Source organism: Trachurus trachurus, assembly GCF_905171665.1.
Source record: "Trachurus trachurus genome assembly, chromosome: 7".
Lineage (NCBI taxonomy): Eukaryota > Metazoa > Chordata > Actinopteri > Carangiformes > Carangidae > Trachurus > Trachurus trachurus.
In genome coordinates, this window is record NC_139901.1 from 474,552 (window position 1) to 494,218 (window position 19,667).

General features: G+C 42.8%; 2 protein-coding genes across 2 annotated transcripts; both read left to right on the forward strand.

Moving 5' to 3' along the window:
- Positions 1-991: 991 nt before the first annotated feature.
- On the forward strand, positions 992-2,902 carry nppa (natriuretic peptide A; the record flags this gene model as incomplete). Its single annotated transcript, XM_083975689.1, has 3 exons — positions 992-1,102; positions 2,098-2,413; positions 2,898-2,902. The coding sequence occupies 3 exons, from the start codon at positions 992-994 to the stop codon at positions 2,900-2,902; spliced, it is 432 nt and encodes a 143-aa protein (XP_083831815.1).
- Positions 2,903-7,084: 4,182 nt separating this feature from the next.
- LOC310988887 (uncharacterized protein) lies at positions 7,085-19,612 on the forward strand (the record flags this gene model as incomplete). The annotated part of the gene is made up of 6 exons (XM_083975691.1): positions 7,085-7,237; positions 11,251-11,318; positions 15,224-15,472; positions 15,558-15,585; positions 17,751-17,824; positions 19,341-19,612. Exons 2-6 carry the CDS (start codon positions 11,282-11,284, stop codon positions 19,610-19,612), a joined length of 660 nt encoding a protein of 219 aa, XP_083831817.1. The 5' UTR covers positions 7,085-7,237; positions 11,251-11,281.
- Positions 19,613-19,667: the final 55 nt, after the last annotated feature.

Genomic DNA, 19,667 nt, shown 5'->3' on the forward strand with positions numbered 1-19,667 from the left:
AGGTAGAAGAATGTGTTGTCAGAAACTGGTATGTACCAATGTCTTAGCTCCACAAATCCTTCATCTTTTTGTCCAATTTGGATTAGCAGGCTGCCAAGCCCACTCCTCATAAACCGGTGGGTGATGTCATGGAGGTCATGTCCATCTTATTACAGTATACAACTTGACAACAGGAAGAAAATGCATTGACATTTTAAGGTAATTTAAGCCTCATACTTCCTGGTTCAGCTTCATGAGCTCTTGATAAGATGGCAAGGTTTTCTAAAATGCCAAAGTATTGCTTAAATATTTGGTCTGTTGTTGTTTTATTTCACTCAAATGAAAATGAAGTTAACTTGAAGCAAGCAACTAAAATGTCATCAACCTCAGCTCACAAAATGAACCATAACTTAAAACCCATCAGACACCTCAAAGACTCTCATCCGCTAGCATCTGTCATTGTTTTCTCCCTCTATTCATCTGAACCATGTGGTCACCCGGTAACCAAGCAGCAGCAGTTTTAACCTACTATGGTATTTTTCAGGAGTGTAGACAGTGTGAAGTATTTGCATGGTGGATCTGCATTCCTGTCATTAAACACCACGTCTGAGCTCAGAGTTCTAAGATGGTTCCTGAGGTCATGCCACTGAACACACACACACACACACACACACACACACACACACACACACACACACACACACACACACACACACACACACACACACACACACACACACACACACACACACACACACACACACACACACACACACACACACACACACACACACACATCACCTACCACCAAGCAGCACTTAATCTGACATCTGACCAGCTGCCTTATCATGCAGAGGTGTCAGAATGCACTTGAGGTGGTCTACAAAATGATGAGCCACTGACACTGACTGTCTGTGGCATGGTGTGTGAATGTGTGTGTGTGTTGGCATGTATATAAGATGTTGCGGTGCAGGCTGTAGTAGCCTATCAGAGGAAGCAGCAGCAGGATATCATGAGGACTGCGGTCCTGTGGGGCCTACTGGCCCTGCTGTGTCAGCATACACTGGTCAGCAGCCACACACTGGCACGGGCCTCTTCTACCAACGACCTTGCTCAGCTCAAGGTAAGAAAGAAACCATGTGACCCCTCAGTCCTCACACCTGTTTTCTTGATTAGGCTGCTGCACATTTAGAGGTAATTTACAGTTAAAGTTGTGACATTATGGCATAACATAACGCCATAAACTTCTCACATCCTCCTGATGTATGTAACACTAGCCACTTTTTGCTTAAAAAAAAAAAAGTAGGACCTGTGAAGACTGGTAAGTCAAGTAAAGAGGATTCACTGAGATCTCCAAACAATTGTTAACAGTAGCTGCTGTGTACACCGAATCAACAAAAAGAACTCGTCAGTGGCCACATGGAAAACGGAACTTTGCAGGACGAGCGCATGAGGATAACGCAGCTGTTTGTGAACTGGTTTTAATCACAAATAAAATAGAAATAAATCGGACGTCATCTTTGAGATGCATTTTGGAAAATTCACTTCTTTTGAAAAGACCGCCTAATCTGTTAATGTTTTGTTTGTGTCATTAGTCCTATATTTTTTAGGATGCTGTGCACACATGTTTCAACCAATCACAGAGACAGTTTGTCTGAGAAATGATGTCAGCTAATTGTAGTTCTTTCTTTTCAGTGAGTCGTTTTAGCCCAGGTCAAACAGCCAGAAAAAGCAGTCAAATGTGTGACACAATAGTCAGCGATGTGACTGACCTACGTGTTTTTGCCTCTTGAGAACATAAACTTAAACTAAGGATTTTATTTTCATTCCTGCTGAGTATGTCAGAGAATTATGTGCTGAGAATAGTTTTGACTCTGTGGCTGGATCAGTTGTTCAGACCGACTCTGCTACACACTTTTAACACACTTTTAAAAACACCTGTAAAAGTCACAGTCACCATAACCAGGTTGTAGCCTTTACTGTAACAAACACCGTTTCCCAGAGGACCAAGATGCTCTGGGATTCATGTTTTCAATCAGCTGGTGGTTGTTGTCTCTGAGACACTTGAGCAGAATGGTTGGTTCGTAAGCGTAAACCTGTCTCCACCTCTCAACACAGTCTCTGCTGGAACGCTTTGAGGAGACTCTGGCTGAGGCTGCCCAGGAGGAGAACTCTGAAGCTGATTATGAGGGGACGAACCAGGAGCCTGATCGCGGCCAAGTCAGCCGAGGATGGGGCCTGAACCAGGAGGGGGACCAAGAAATATCAGACAGATCTCAACCAGCAGCAGGCGAGGAGCGCAGCAGGGCCATGAGCCAGAGGAGCCGTCTGCAGGACCTGCTGCTGACCACCAGGAAACGGGCCTCCAGCTGCTTTGGAGCCAGAATGGATCGAATAGGAAATGCCAGCGGTCTGGGATGCAACAATGGACGAGGTAAGCTACCACAGCTGAGGATGGAGGAGGACAATCACATCCACAAATCCACACACACACTTATATTTTCTGTTGTTTTTTTATATATATATTTATTATTGTTGGCAGTCATTATTATTCAATTTTTTTCATTAATTTTTTTATGTTATTTTGTGTTTTTTCACATTAAACTGTAATATAAGGTGGAGTCTTAAAAATAAGCTCCTTTTTGCCTCTCCCTGCACTGTCCTATTGTTACCTACCATGTTTCATGTTGTATTCTTTTAACTTTGTGCAAAAATAAAAATTTAAATTCAAAAATTCAAATCAGGGCTTAATCAATTAAAAGATCCTGAAGCATGACAGTCAGGGGTCTGACTGGTTATTGTGGGACGTCACAGACTGTGAGGTCAATATGAAAGAAATAAACATGACGCAGTGTTCACGATGACCAGCAATTTATAACAAATGCTCTTCCTGTTTGTCTTTGTCATTTTCCTATCAGGCTAGCCTGACAGCTTCCTGCAACACACGTTGGATTATAGTTTCACATCCAACTGAAGATGCAACCAACAAGACTGGATATGTACTGTATGACTTTGCATTAGTGACAGTTCAGTGTGTATCTTTTGTGTGCTTTTCTGTAACTTTAACACCCTAAGGAAATGAATTAACTACATAACTGCATGTGGGGTGTTAACAGAGATAAATAAAGTCTTTTTTCAATATTTTCATATGAAGTCATTCTTCCCATTGCTGCTTCATCAGTACACTGAGAAGAGAGAGACCGGATTGATCTCAGACTTTGGTTGATTAGTTCATATACAAATCTCCCTTCCAAACCAGTTTTCCTTGACCTCGGTAGAAAACATCATGAGCTCAAACAAAGAAGGAGTTAGGAAGAGATGACAAAAAATCGGACTAAAACCAACTTTATTTATGTTACTCCAATGAAAGAATACAATGATTCAATACTGTATAAAATATAAAATGATTGTATTTCAGTGAGGCGAGTGCAGTTTTGAGATGGCATCCATCTATAGATTGTTACAACTTTTAATTTGAAATCTGGTTTTATGGATTTTGAGCTTTCGAGTCCGAGGAATTGTACCAGTTCTCATCATGTCTGCCTCTGATATGCAAAAATTAGTTTTCAACTTTTCCCCTTTAGTTTATATGAAAGACAACTGGGCACTTTATTAGGAACAACAGTGGTTTGTCCCATTGCACTTTAAACCTCTTCCACTTTAAAGCCTCTGCTCTTCATGTAATGATCCACCAGATGTTGGAAACTTTCCTCTGAGACTCTGCTCCATGTTGACATCACGTCATTTATATGAGCTGCACATTCATGCATCCATCTCCTGTTCTTCCACATCCCAAGGGTTTTTGACAGGATTCATGTCTGGACACTGAGAAGTTCACTGAACTTGTTTTAAGTTCCTGAAAACACAAATATTACAACATGGAGCATTCTTATGCTTGAAGTATATAAATGATAATACAAATGAAAAGAAAATATCATAATAGTCCAAAGGGGCAGGCCAGCTCCGTGCTCATTTGTACAGCTTGTTTGTTAGTTTTGTTGAATAAAGACGCGTCAAATTAATACAAAATAAAGTCTTAAAAGTCTTGAAAAGAATGTCACCTTAATTTTTTTTTTGATATAAATTCATCCTTTAAACACTCTCACTCAAACTGCTGGGATTAGCTCCAATCTCCCTGCAGCCCTGAGATGAGTAACCAAGTGTAGGATATGAACGGGGAGAAGTGATTTAATCTATTCCTTCCAACTTGCTGTCAAATGAAAATAGACTACTGAGAGAGGAAGTGAGTCACACAGGAAACATGGCTGATTCACTCATTAACTGCTGTTGTCTACATGCATTTGACAGGCAGCAAGAAGGACACGTCACTGTGGGTTATGATAAAGTAACTGTCACACAGTCCTGTCCAATCAGATTATGGAGTTTATGGACATCAATTAACCTCTGGTAATACACCAGTGAAGCGTTTCACCTCGATGGCAGCAGCTGACCTGACAGCAGCTGAGCTAAACCAGCCTAAACTGACCTGTAACTACTTTTCACACCATGTTTTATAATATCTTTGGAAACTAGCAGGATGGAACAGTCTGATCCCGGTGATAAAGACAGGTGCAGGTTTTTGTTTCCACTGTGGACCAGACTGACTGGATTGCCTGCTGCTGCAGCTTATCAACAACAGTGATGTTTCCTGTACAGACTAATGTGGAAAATCTTGGAATGAGCTTTAGAGTCAATTCAAAGCAGATAGACGGGTCAAACTGTTCAGCTGTGAAGTTCACTGAATGGGTCCTAACCTGACAAAGACTTTGGTTGTATAGCACTTTTCTTAGAGTTACAAGATTTTTCATAGGAAAATAAAACCAAATAAAAGAGAGAGCATAATCATAATAATAAAAACAGATTGTGTATAAAACATTAGGTAATTATAAAATATCAAAAATAGCCAATAAAATGTCTAAAAACATCACTTTAGGATAGAATAATATAAAACATATATCAAATATAACCACAGGCTGCACAAAAATATGCATATTTTTATTTAGAAGTTGCAGCATCTGATTTCAGCATAGAAGTCCAGAGTGCGGGGGCTCTAATACCAAAGGCCAAGTTTTGGGACTTTGGGCCTCCTTCCAAAGATCTCAGGCCGTTTAAGGCCTTAAAAGACAATCTTAAATCAATGGGATGCACCAGAGTAATGTGGCTGTACCCAGGGCCGTTGCTAGGAATTCTGGGGCCCCTGAAAGAATACTAAAGTGGACCCCTGACTTTTCCCACTACTTATGTATTATCATTTTTTAGCCTACTTTGTTTTGATGCTAGTGCAGCATATGAGTATTAGTCAGGGTCTTATTCAGAATAATTCAGTCATACAAAGATTAGACTACTGGGATTTTTGTGGGCCCTACCGGGTGCTGGGCCCCTAGAATTATCATCACCTTTCTCCCCTATACAACGGCACTGGCTGTACCTGTAAGTTCCAGAAATAAGATGAGCAGCAGTGTTTTGTATAGCTGCAGACAGTGAATGGAGGCCTGGTTGATAAATACTGCACCACAAGCTGAGAACTGATACAGGCATGTCCAGCTTTTTACAGTAGGCTAATTGATAATTACCCTGAGCTAGTAGAAGCAGAGCGGAATAACAACTGATTCATTAATATAAATACTTAGGCCAAACAGAGTTAGGCTACTTCATTTGAATTATAGCTGCTCTTAACACTCACACTGCTTCTAGCATTTTCTGCTCTACACCTAATCAACAAAAGTATAACATGAGATGGATGCTCCTTTTTCCATGATCCACTGGAATGCAGCAGTCAGAAAACTGCAAAGCTACCAAACTCGGTTCAGTCCGGTTCAGTCAAGTCTTTGATTTCCGAGGAGACAAGTCTATCTGAGGCAAAAATGTAGTGGTATTTTCACCTCCCACTAACAGCCTATGATCTGAGCACTTGACAACTGAATTGTATTTTTTTTATTAGCAATTAGTGCCCTCTTGTGGACACACACACGCACACACACTCTTTTTGGGGCATGTAATTATTTTGATATGCAGAATTTCCAAGTAGGACTGTTTGATATTCATTTCTTTTCCCATTTCTGTTTCACTCTCCATTCTATTCTCTTGAAGCCATTTACTATTTTGAATATGGGTTTCTGTTATTTTTGTTTGCATTATATAAGTGTATTGCATTGACAATTCCCAGTATTGCTAACGTAAAACAAATGTAATATTTTATATGAATTTTTAATTTATTTTATACTGTAAATATGAGCGTTATAGCTCAATAATTCCCAGGTCATGTGACCTGTTGGCTCAAAATCAACACAGGATGGTAGGGCTAAGCCTCCTCTATGAGACACACCTGTTTTTATTGCATTTAAACACATTTACTATTTTATATGAATTTTTAATATATTTTATACTGTAAATATGAGCGTTAGAGCTCAATAACTCCCAGGTCATGTGACCTGTTGGCTCAAAATCAACACAGGACAGAAGATCTGAGTCTCCTTTATGACACACCTGTTTTTTATTGCATTTAAACACATGTAATATGTATTTTTAATGTATTGAGAAGGAGCGAATGTCTGTCAAATATCCAACTTAAAACTAACTTCACTGCGGTTATGAACCCTTTAGGCTTCCGTAGCTCTCAATAGCGATAGTTCATGTAGTGAAACATTACAGCTCCATAAAAAAAATATTAAAGATTTGTTTTTAGTTACAACAACTCTACAGGGATCGTTTAAAATGAAACTCAATTCTGCACAGTTTAGAGAGCAGCCCGTAGCACATGTAAAGTTTGTAGATTGTCCTGTTTACATCCACGGCAGCAACCCTCAGACAGGCTGCTGCTCTGAGACCAGTTTACGTAACGAGCTCCCGTTTGAACGCTAATGACAGACTGGTGCTTCTTGTTGTCTCCACAAAGCAAGAACATGAGTCACGGACGACACTGGAGACACAAGAGCTCTCCTTTGTAAATATACTGTCTACCCAGGAGGATTGTACTGAGTCTGCACCGACACCATCTGCCGACAGGACCAGGACCAGGACCAGGACCAGGACGGTCAGAGACTAGTCTCCGCCCCCCGCAGCCCTACGGAGCAGGGGCAGGGAGAGCGGCAAGCACAGAGGAAGAGGAGGGGGAAGGAGGGAAACACAACAGGAAAACCCTGGAAAGAAAAGTTTCTTGGGGAAACTGTGGTTTAACCAAAGCCATGTTTTGTGGAGTACTACTAGCGTGAGCAGCTGCAGGACAGACGGAGGACTGCACCGTGGGACCGGACTGAAGGTATGTCTGAGACAGGGACATGGAGATACAGTAACATGTTGATCTGTCTGTGGCCACTGGAACGGGACTGCAGCAGATGGAGATCGGTGGTTGGTTGATTTGTGTGTGTAAGGTTATTAATAAAGTCAGTGACGACCCACAGACTGCAGGTAGGTATAAACTCTGGGAATCAGGAGGCAACATAGTTAGTTCACAGTCTGCCCACTGATCTAAGGCTGAAGCCCCAAAACAGTGTTCACTGACTGTTCACCAGCTTATCACACTGTCTGCTGTCAGACTGTTCATTATCACACTGTTCATTGTCACACTTCACTATGACACTATTCATTTTCAGATTGTTCACTATCACACTGTCTACTGTCAGACTGATCACACTATTTACAGCCAGACTGATCATTATCACACTGTCACGTTACCTATCACAATGTCAGACTCAGACTGTTACCTATCACACTGTTCACTGTCAGATAGTTCACTGTCACACTTCACTATCACACTGTTCAATATTAAACTATTGAGACACGCTGATCACTATGAATGCGTTTATTACACTTTGTAAGATTTATTGAAAAGTGATCTACAAATAAAGTTATTCTTAATATCATCAGACTGTTCACTGGCAGATAAACTGTTCACTATCACACTGTTAATGGTCAGACTGTTAAATGTTAGACTATACACTCTCATGCTGTCAGACTGACTGTTCCCTGTCAGACTGTTCACTTTCAAACTGACTGTTCACTGTCAGACTGTTCACTGTCAGACTGTTCACTTTCAAACTGACTGTTCACTGCCAGACTGTTAATTCTCAGACTGTTTACTTCCAGACTGTTCCCAGTAAGACTGTTCACTGTCAGACTGTTTACTTCCAGACTGTTCCCTGTCAGACTGTTCCCTGTCAGACTGTTCACTGCCAGACTGTTAATTCTCAGACTGTTTACTTCCAGACTGTTCCCTGTAAGACTGTTCACTGTCAGACTGTTCACTGTCAGACTGACTGTTCACTGTAATACCCCTTTCCCACTGGTCAAAAAACCAGTTTAAACCCGCTAACAATCGGCTTTTGGTGGCAGTGGGAAAGGCGCACCGAGCCGCGTCGATGCGGGTCAAACGACTCGGCAAGCGACGCGGGTTAAAATCGCCTTTAATCGGCTCGGCTCCAATCGGCTAGCAGTGGGAACGCCAGACCCGCGTCAACCCGCTAATTTACTTGATGACGCCGCCACGTCATCGCGCTGGTCGAGTCTCATATCACGTACCAAAACAAAGTTCTGCCCTCACTCGAGACTGGGATCAAAAGATCAAACAACACCGACCAAAACTATCTGTTCCCCAGCGGGAGGTCAGACTCGGCTCATTTTGGTCAATGGGAAAGGGGCCAAATGCCGATTGTTAGCGGGTCGACCCACCTTTAAAAAACCTGCGTCGACCCGCTAATTTTAGTGGGAAAACGGCTTAAGACTGTTCACTTTCAAACTGACTGTTCACTGCCAGACTGTTAATTCTCAGACTGTTCACTGTCAGACTGTTTCCTGTCAGACTGTTCACTTTCAGACTGACTGTTCTCTGTCACACTGTTACACCCATAATAAGCTGATTCTGTGGAGCAGCCTGTGGCGTTGGTCCACTTCAGGAAGTCACAGCTGAGAACAAGAGGATACTGTTGACAGCAATTTGACAGTGTGCATGACCTACTGGAGCAGGCCAATCTAAGTTTATGAATGCATGTGACCTGTCAGTGGAGGTTTATGTTTAGGTGTGGCCATAGTCGGGGTTGGCTGGTCGATGGTTCACAATCCTGAACATTGTTGCTGTGATAGCAGTCAGACTTCACTAAAACGTTTATGATTACATTTTTTAGGGCTACTCTTGTCCACTGTTTAACCATTTTTCAGTGACTACAGACATGTGATCTATATTACATCCAAACAAAATCAGTCTTTTTATGACAATCCATGTGGTAATTCGTAGATCTCTGTCTGGTCTGTGAAGCACCATATCTCAAAAGCAATGAGATTTTGGGGTGATCTTTTAAATCATGAAAACATCTAAAAAGTAGTGTTCTTACATGATGAGCATATGACAAAGATCACCTGGGGCTTTGTTGGAGGCTTGAGGTAGAATGTCCTACCAACACATTGCCTGTTAGAGCATTCACCCTCTTAGAACCGATGCAGATTTGATGATATTGACCCAATGGCTTCTTCTGCACCACAGTATTCCACATATGGAGACATGTTAACTGATGGTCAGAAGGTCCCACTAGAGTCCATGCTGGCCTGACTCACTGACCGTTACAATTCATCAGCTTCAGTGAAACATTATGCAAGAATGTGCCTTCATCTTGTTTGCATGTTTGGCTTTGGGCTCTGACTGAATGCTGTCATCACAGTGGGAGTCAGTAGATCACTGAGGCTGGACAATCCAGAGGCTGTGTCCTCCTCACAGCTGACTGAGGAGTCCCTCTCTCTGCTATTGTCCATTCAGTTGTCAGGAACCATTCTTCAGAATGGAGGCTTTTTTCCATATAGCTGTTGAATTATTTATTTGTTTTTGTCTTTATTCGACTTGGGACTTGGAACAAGGGATCGCCCACACAGGCCCTTATCTGAATATTTACTCTCTGAGTCTAATGACATGACATGTGAGCTGAGAGGCTTAGGCCTTTGCTAACACATACAGGAGATGATATAGGAGATGATTTCATGTCCAGTTACCGCTGAGGATGATTAAAGCTCTAGACTGTTAAAGTGTTTTGCCATCTGATTGAGTAACAGACTCTGGGAAAGGGCACGTCTGGATTTGCTGTAAAGGAATGTAACCCACTCATGTTGCCTCTGGCAAAACGCAGCAAAATACAACTATAACCAGTTGTCCACATGGATAAACACTGGCCTTCCAAAACTCTGCTTTTTATTTTACCTGTGTGTCATGTGTGTGTCATTTACCTGTGTGTTTTGAGTAAGATGACTTTTCCAGTGGTAAGAAGTCCTTCATAGTCCTGTAGGAGAATCCCTCACATTCTCTGTTTTATCTTACTAGTGCAATCTAGCTCACATTTCTGTGTGTTTAATCAGCATGTTAGGTGTGTCATTTGAATGGTGGTTTTCAGATCTTTTGGATAATTTCCCAATTTTCTGTGGCTGCTCATTTTCAGGCTTGGCATTTGTTCAGAATTAGAAGAAAGAATTGGTTTGTATTTTGGTTGGCTGAGGCTCCTGAAGAGATTTGCTGACTGTTCTCTGATTTCAGGTTAACACTCAAAGAAACCAAATTCCCCCATGGTTTGATGATGGGAGCAGGTGTGCTGGGCTTGGGGCAAGGTTGTGACATCACAAAGTTACAGAAGTCTTAACAGCTCGTTTTAAGTCTCTGTTTCTGAATATAGGTTGTGTGCATTTCTCTGAGTCACTGAGCACTTTGATATTTTCACATTGAACCTAGACCTGGTTTATAATGAAAAAAACACATGGAAATCTCACTTTGTACAATTTGGGACCTTTAAAACAAGGATCAAAATTGATTTCCACTCATTTGTCTTACATTTCAACTGCTGCCTTACCCACAATGCCACTGTGCCGCTGACAGGTCAGAGGTGTTATTATTATATGTCCTATGTAGCCTGGAGCCTTTAGAGGTTTTATTTTTCTAACTCTGATTTGGGTGACATTATTTGTGAAAGTTTATCAGACATCGCTCAGCTCCCTCTGCGAACACTGGAGGTTTTTCTCACATATGCAACCGTGGTATTTAAAGTGTATCAGTGTATTTAAAGTAGAGAGCCCGTGCATGGTTGGCTGGTTAGTCCCTCTAACATGCAGTGACTGGATCAGTAGAGTAGGTCCACATCCTTACTGTCATCATCACTGATATTCAACTCTTATGAGAAAGGTTTTGATTTGTGGCCACAGCAGATCACAAGTTAATTAATTTAAGTACAACTGTGTTGCCCGTATCAACAGTAATTCATCCTCTTGAAACTGTCTTTATAATGAAGGGTTTTGTATTGACAGGAGCCGATGTGACCTCTGAGAATCACCCAGCATGACCACTCCACACCCACTGCTCTGTCACCCCACAGGTGAGTCATTCCTCTATCAAAGTCATGTCCAGTATCACCTGGGTTTGTTCTAAACCTTCTACTGTCTGGTGGCTTCAGTCCAGGTCCTAGCATATGTGATGGCCTTGATTAGACCTGTAGCCTGTCAGATCCTGTACTTGGCCTTGAAAGATGGATTTGGTCTGGTTGAAAACCCACCAGTGACACTGAGTCTGCGCATCTACTCCTACACAATAATACAGCAAATTAGAAACCAGATAATTCATTTTTACTATTTGAAATATTCACAAGTGACCAAGCACACACTGGCTGGTCCAGCTGCTGTTTGTGGCCCCGTTTATACGTATCCGGGTAATTTTTAAAAACGGAGACATTAACCATCGTTTGCACCCTCTGTTTAGATGCAAACGGAGAAATCGCCCCTGAAACAATGCTTTTTAAAAACTCCGGCCAGAGTGGAGATTTTGGAAAACTCCGTTTGCACGGTAGCATGTCAACAGAGAAAAACTGAGATTTGGGTAGCCGACGTCAGACCCTGACGTCTAACCGTAACCATATTACATAAATAAATAAATAATAATAATAATGATAAAATTTAATGCAGACTGATGTGTTCATTGTAAAACATTTATTTATTGATGTAACGTTAAATGGGGTGATTTCTGAACAGAGCCCCGAGGCTGCGCTGCCTCTTGTCCACACACATGAAGCTTCACTTTTCATTCAAACAAACTAATGCTACTGCCACAATTGTTAGATTTCATCAATGAGACCAACATTTATCTCCTAAAAATAATTTAACCAGCCGGTGGTAAACCTCTAAAAACCTGCGGGTAAGTTAAATAGCGATCGTTTTGTCCCCCGGGAGGACGACAGAGGTTGGCCGACCGAGCAGCATTGCAGAGCGGACACTGTCTCTGTGATGTCCCGGTCGTTGCTCCACAGGTGGAGCTTCACTTCTCCAAAAAAAAAGCTTCACCTCTCCGAGAAGCTTCGGAGCAAACTTCTAAACAGTCGTCATCTGGATAAACTGGCTGTATATTTGGCATCTAAACAGTTACTTTCTCGCATGAAAAAATATTAAAACTTTACCCATAAGGAGGGCAAGTGACGTTGTTGTTGTTGTTGTTGTTGTTGTTGTTGTTGTTGCTATCAGGTTGCTATGCGGGATCATGTGCGGGATTCTGATTGGCTAACGTGGGCTTGAGCTTCTCTACACTGCCACCTACAGGTTTGGCATGCTCTTGATGGCATATGCCATATTGCCATTTTTCCCCCCCCGAAAATGTTGTTTTAAACAAAGAAAAGAGGAGAGGGGAAGGCCACAGCTCCTGTTTTGCTGTTGCTTGACAGTAATATCAGTTCAGCATCATGTGGTGTATGAGACTGAAAGTGTCTGTATGAGACTGAAAGATGACGGTATTAGACTCAACAAGTGCAGCAGATTTCTGGATTCAGTGAAAACATCTTGTATTCTGTCTGATATTTCAGCTATAATGGCAGTTTAAACGTTTCACAAAAGAGCTCAGCGCCAGTGTAAGGTAAAAAAACAAACAAAAAAGACAAACATTAAAGCAGAAGTAAGCGGAATGTTTTTGTTAATATAAGTCTTAAATAGTTGTATCTTCCGACAGCAATCACTTCTATAGAGTGTTTGGTCTGTCAGTCACTCTGCTCTGCTGTAAGCCGAGGAGAAAACTTTCCTCGTATCCTACAACCTTTATCCAGTGAGGAGAGAGAACGGCATAAAGGGGCAGTCCTCTCTGTGTTGTGCAGCCAAGGGATGCGCGTGAATGTGGTGACGTAGGGACGAGGGCGGGGACTCCTAACTCCATCGGATGACAGGAAGTTAGCCAAAACCACCGGATCACTTACTTCTGCTTTAAACATCAAACAACACAAAATCTTACATTTTCCATAATGCAACAATGTAAAGAGTCTTTGATCAGACCTCTCCTCCTCGGCCCAAATCGCCTATCACCCATACAGCTGGGTAATAAAAACTAGTATAAGATCTAAATGATAATAAACTGGGTTCAACATCATACATTCATATGTCTGAAAACAAGATGTAGTTTATCACATGAGTCTTGACAGAGCAGAGACAAGCTACATGTAAAAGTCTCACTCCTGCAGCAGCTGAACTTCCTGTGACAAAATCTAACATTGCATTAGTTCCTACTGATGTTTGTCTCTTCAGTCCAGCTCATCCCCAACCAGTCCCATGGGGTTTAGACCTGGAGACCGTGCTGGGCTACATCATCCAGCTCTGTTCTGCTGATGTCTGTCTTGCTATGGGATGAAGCCCATCAGAGGCTGTAGTAATTCAGAGGGTGTTTCAGTCATTAACTTGAATTGAGGGTGTTTTAGTCTATGATTTGACATCCAGCAACACGGAAAAACTAATCTTGATAAAAACTGAAATGATCAGGCTCGGCCAGGACTCAGGTGATCACCTGCGGGTGAACCTGACTTATGAATCCCTGCTGCTCTGGGACAAGGGTTTACTGACCCACTTACCCTATGCTAGAATGAGTGAACCTCTGCAGACCATATGGTTCACAAACAAATCTACCTGTCAGGGTTGGCACAGTGACTCTGGAGGCCTCAGAACTGTAAAAGATACCCTGTAGTAGAGGAAACACAATGCTATCAACAAGGCAAATACTTTATCAGATCGTCTACAATTTTGACCTAATTAAACTGATTTACATCCTGAAGGTAAAAACAGCCCTGCTGATTCCTGTTCTTCTTGTCTGTGCAGTGTGAGCACAGTATCTACTGAAATAATGTTCAGGACTAGATTCAGTTCACCATGAACAGTTTTCACTGCATGTTCTTTGATTGACATGAAATTTCATCTTCTTATAAGCTCCATATAAATCAACATGTAAATATAATCTCTCTTCACCTGCAGTACCTGCTGGAGCCTCATCAAATGTTCAGGGCAGTCTTTATTTGTCCCCCTTGGCTGTCTGTAGCTCTGAGGCAGGTGGGTGTTGATGTGTAAAATGTGGTGCAAATGCAGAGTGACAGGTGGAGGGTTACTGCTTAGAAGCCATATGTTTAGAGTGTAATCTCCTCGGTTGTGGCACAACAACAAATAATCCTGTCTCCCAGGCTGCTCGCTGCTCCACAAGCTGTTCACCATCATCTCATAGTGAATGAGACAGCAGGTCAGTGGGTGGTCTGGCCTCGCGTAGGGTCAGTCTGCCTGATGACGGGCTGGATTTAAAGGGATAGTTCACCCAAAATTCAAATTTCACTCATTATCTACTCACCCTCATGTTGACTAAGAGCTGTGAGAATTTTCAGAGTCCTCCGTGCCTTCTCTGAGTTACGAGAAGCTGCTCGTCTGTAATGTCCCTCTTGTATTGAAGCCCCGACATGAGAAATTGTTCCCCCGGTCCCAGGCAGAGCAGTGAACTGAGACACTGGGAGCTTCCACTACAAACAAGCTTAAAATATAGACTTATTAAATTTTTTTCAGAACAATTTCTCATGTCGGCGCTTCAATACAAGAGGGACATTACAGACGAGCAGTATGGAGGTATTTGGATGGTTTTTGGTGTGTCTTTTTGGACGAAGAAAGTTGGTATCCATTGACAACCATTATATGGACAAATACTGCTGCACGGACCCCCCCGTAACTCAGAGAAGGAACGGAGGACTCTGAAAATTCTCACAGCTCTTAGTTGACATGAGGGTAGATAATGAGTGAAATTTGAATTTTGGGTGAACTATCCCTTTAAGGAAGAGTTCTTGATCCATAAACCAATAAAAGTCACACCCTGCCCTCCTGAGGCTGAGTCAGTTTACAATATAAATGTCATTCACCTTGTTAGATGTTGTCGAGGTTTGAGGTGCTTGTTATGTGTAACTCACTGCAGCAGGAAGGAAACTGAATGAGTGTTTTCTCTCCTCAGTGCCTGTATCCAATGGGGTGTCACACATAGAGGACGACGATGATGAAGATGAGCAGGGGGAGAAGTTTGAGTTTGAAGACAGCGATGAAGGACCTCCAGAGACGAATGAATGGAGCACGCACACAGCACAGTCAGATCTTTATGCCAAGACCAACCTGACCCAAGACACAGCAGGCCAAGGCGCGGGTGAAGCCGCCAGCAGGGGGCAGCAGGGCCATGACCCCTCCTCGACCCCCCAGTGCTGCTCAGGTGGATGTTGGTACTATGGCACAATGGGGGTTTTTGGGGGCATGTAGATTGTAAAGTAATGTTTTTATCTGTTTCATTTTGACAGATATGGAGGTCAGAGAGTCACCAGAGGGGTAAGTTATGGTGGATAAATTCCAGACTGTAAAGTACGCTTAAAAAGATTTAGCATAGTAGCTATAATAAAATAAAATAAAAAAACTATTTTATCTATGTGAAAGAGGCATTTTAAGTGTAATTTTTTCTGAAGGAGAATAGGTGCAATGTAGAAATAGTAAAAGCAGAGCAATGAGATCCATAAGCTTAAAGGTATTCAGAAAAGAATTTGAGCCCACTGTGGGTCTTAACATTAGTGTAATAACTCATCAGACGATGGAGCCCAAACTTTGTGCAAAATTCTATTTTCCAGTAAATCCGGGATGAAAGTGGGGTAGTTTTTTTTCACATTGGATAATGCAGGTGCACGAATTATGCGTCACGTTGCTCACGATTCATCAAGCCAATGATATCAGGATCCGTCATCCGTCAATCAAACTTCTGAGAAAAACGAGGAGACTCGTCCACCAGCACCGACACAAACTCTCCTCCATCCCTACGCCACTCTCCTCCTCCAGATCCCTGCGTCCATCACTTAGCCTCACTAGCTAAGTTAGCAAGCTATAACGTAGCAAGCCTACTAGCTAACAGTTAGCTACGTTAGCTCATAGACGTTAGCTAAACACACACACACACACACACACACACACACACACACACACAGAGAGCTCGGTCCCAACCCGAACACTGAATATCCCGCCTGCTCGATGTCTTGCTCGATAACTGAGGAAGACCCTGAACCAGCTCTACCACTGGTAACAGAGTCCTGATGATGAGAGGTGTACAGAGACAGGCAGACTGACCAAGGTCTGAGAGAGTTCACTCAGAGGTGTCGTGGCTGACAGAATTATCTGTCCACACGTGTGCTGTCACCACACTGATAAAGATTTCTACTGGATTGCTGTTTCTTAAAGGGATAGTTCACCCAAAATTGAAATTTCTTCTCTGAGTTACAGGGGGTCTCGGCCATAGACTGTAAAAAGAATGGACGTAGCGTCCGTGACGTCACCCATTGGTTTGGAGGAGTCTGTTTTGTGCCGCTACTACGGGGGTTTGAGCCGCGCCATGTTGGATTCTACTTGCCATATTTGGAGCGGTGCGGCGGTTAGCCGGCCGAGAGCCCGCCCACTGGCCTCGAAGCAGCGGTCTCCGGACCTGTCACTCAACGTTTCCGCGCCCTAATTGGCCAGAACTTTAAACCTAATAATAGTAAAACTGTAGAGTTTAAAAAAAATTCACCCCCCTCAGAGTGTGTGCGGGGGTAGAAACTATCGGTTGAGACCAAAAAAATAAAATGTACCAGGCTGTAAATATGTTTTTTTAAGATGTAAAATCGGCTATTTTAACATGGGGCTCAACTGGAGTTGCTCCCTTCTGGAGCCAGCACCCAGCGACAGCCGAGGGGATTGCAGTTTTTTGAACGCGGAAGTGAGCTTCACTTCTCAGACCGACAACTGCCCCCTTGGTCTCGGCGTAGCAGTGCATGTCCATATTGCAAATGGATACCAACTGTCTTCGTAACAAAAAGACACACCAAAAAACATCCAAATACCTCCATGCTGCTCTGTAATGTCCGTGTTGTATTGAAGCCCCGAAATGCGAAAGTCTATATTTCAAGCTTGTTTGTAGCGGAAGCTTCTCTTCCCGGTTCGTCAAATTTGGACGAACCAGGGTCTGTCCTCTTCCCAGTTCGTCCAAATTTGATGAACCAGGAAGAGGAGCTTCGAGAAGCTTCTGCTACAAAACAAGCTTTAAAGCTTATTTAATTTTTTTCGGGACAATTTTGCATTTCGGGGCTTCAATACAAAATGGACATTACATACGAGCAGCATGGAGGTATTTGGATGTTTTTTGGTGTGTCTTTTTGTTACGAAGACAGTTGGTATCTATTTGCAACCGTTATATGGACATGCACTGCTACGCCGAGACCCCCTGTAACTCAGAGAAGCCACGGAGGACTCTGAAACTTCTACCAGCCCTTAGTCCACATGAGGGGGAGTAGATAATGAGTGAAATTTCAATTTTGGGTGAACTATCCCTTTAATCACACTGTAGTGTCCAACTTCCCTGAAGATGTACAGTAGCACTTAGTAAGCAGCTGTGCTGACTAAATAGAGAAAGTGACAAGTAGCTCCTATCAAGGCAGTAAGGGTGAAATCTGAAAGGTTGTTTGACCTCGTTGCAGACGGTCCACCTCTTCTGATCTGGGAGTGACGGGAGAGTCAGAGAGTTTCTGGAAAGCGAACAATGTGTATGAAGGTAAGAATAAAAACAACATGGCCCCACATCCAGCTGTGCACAGCTGCTGGTCTGTGTGTGTACGCTCACCAAAGTGAGGATGTTTTTGTGTTGGCTTTCATTGGGGCAGTCCGGGCATCACCCCGAGCCAAGGAGTGGCTCAGTGTGGTTTCAGAGCTCACGCTGCGATTACACAAAGGTACATGACCGGTGTGTAGTGTTAGCTCTGGTAGCAGCTAGCTTGTTACACATTGAAGATGTCTCAGGTATAACTTATCTGAACATCTCCTGTAGTTACTCCTCAAATGTCCACAGCTAGCCGTCGCTAATGCTAACTGCTGGGAGTAAAAGGTTCACTGGCTGAATTTCACTGCCAGCAGTTAGCATTAGCAACAGCTAGCTGTGCTCTGCCCCATAGCCTACTGTGAAGTGAGCTCCTTCTCACAGCCTCCAGTATGGATCTGTGCCACCTGAACAGCAGTTCACCTGCAGCACTTGAGGGAGTGTTGAATGTGAAACTGTTCCTATGCTAGTCCTGACAGGTAACCTAACCTGTGTGTTAAACCTGTTCCCCTGTGTCATGATCTCACCTGTGGGTTATGAATGAGAATGAGTGTACAGCGACCACATGGACCCATCACCTGTCAAAAATCTAAAATCACCTGTGTTAAAGTTGGCCAGCAGTGGGCACCACAGATGCTGGTAAATCTTGCCACAATTAATTTAAAGGTCCAGTGTGTAAAATGGGGGGGGGGGGCAGTGATATCTAGCATTCACTCGCTCGCGCTCACCCCTCCCGTCAACAAAGTGACGGTGGCCACCGAGGACAATAAAATCTGGCGTACAAACATGGCGCCGCAAGATGGCAACACTCTCTAAAGCAAAGCCCTTGCTCTCTCTCTCTATATATATACACTATATATCGGGGGTCTCCAACATGTGGCTCACGAGCTACCAGTAGCTCGCAGCCCCTTTTCCCAGTAGCTTGCCAAAGGATTAATGAATCATACATAAATTTGAAAACTTGATCCAGGATTGTCCCTACATAGGCGCCACCTTGGTTGAAGCATGTGTATGTGCATGTATCATCAGAACAGACATGTCCTGTGATTTTCATATTTAATAGAGGAGGGACAATACCTGAAAATAATAATTTCAGCCTATCAGTATTGTAGAAGCTAAAAACATACTATTTCCATGAAGAGTGGGAAACACAGTTTTGTTTTACTAATGTAAAGAATTAGTAGCTCTCAGCCATTGTCATTTTGTAAAAGTAGCTCTCAGAGGAAAAAAGGTTGGAGGCCCCTGCTATATATAAAAGAAGAATTATAGGGCTACGAAAACCAAACAAATTTTATTTTATAGCGATTATACAAAAATACGAATATATTCATGGATAGTTATATTTTGCCAATAAATATTGCCAGTTATTACACATTGGACCTTTAAAGACTGGTGGTTTTACAAACTCAAGAAATTCATGGTCTGGTCCTTTTGCATCGTGCTGTTTAAAACTGTTATTGTGTGTTTTTTGTAGAAAAGTCCTCCTGTATGACAGAGGGTGGTGTGGAGTCCAGCAGTGCAATAAATGGTTGCAGTCTGCAACAGGACTGTGCTGAGGAGAGTGAGGCCTCCTCTGCAGTCGGTCCACAGACTGAACTTCACACACCTGATGGAGACAGAGCAGACAACCAGAGCACCATGACCTGCAGACCAGACAGTGAGGTCAGAGACCCAGAGGTCATCTATGATGACGTGCCTGCTGAAAACCTGCCGCACCCAGTGGAAGGTCAGTCCAGAACAATGTAGCGCTTTAAAATTGTAGCATGGTTGTTTTTGAAACTGCTCTCTGTCTGTTTTTTCA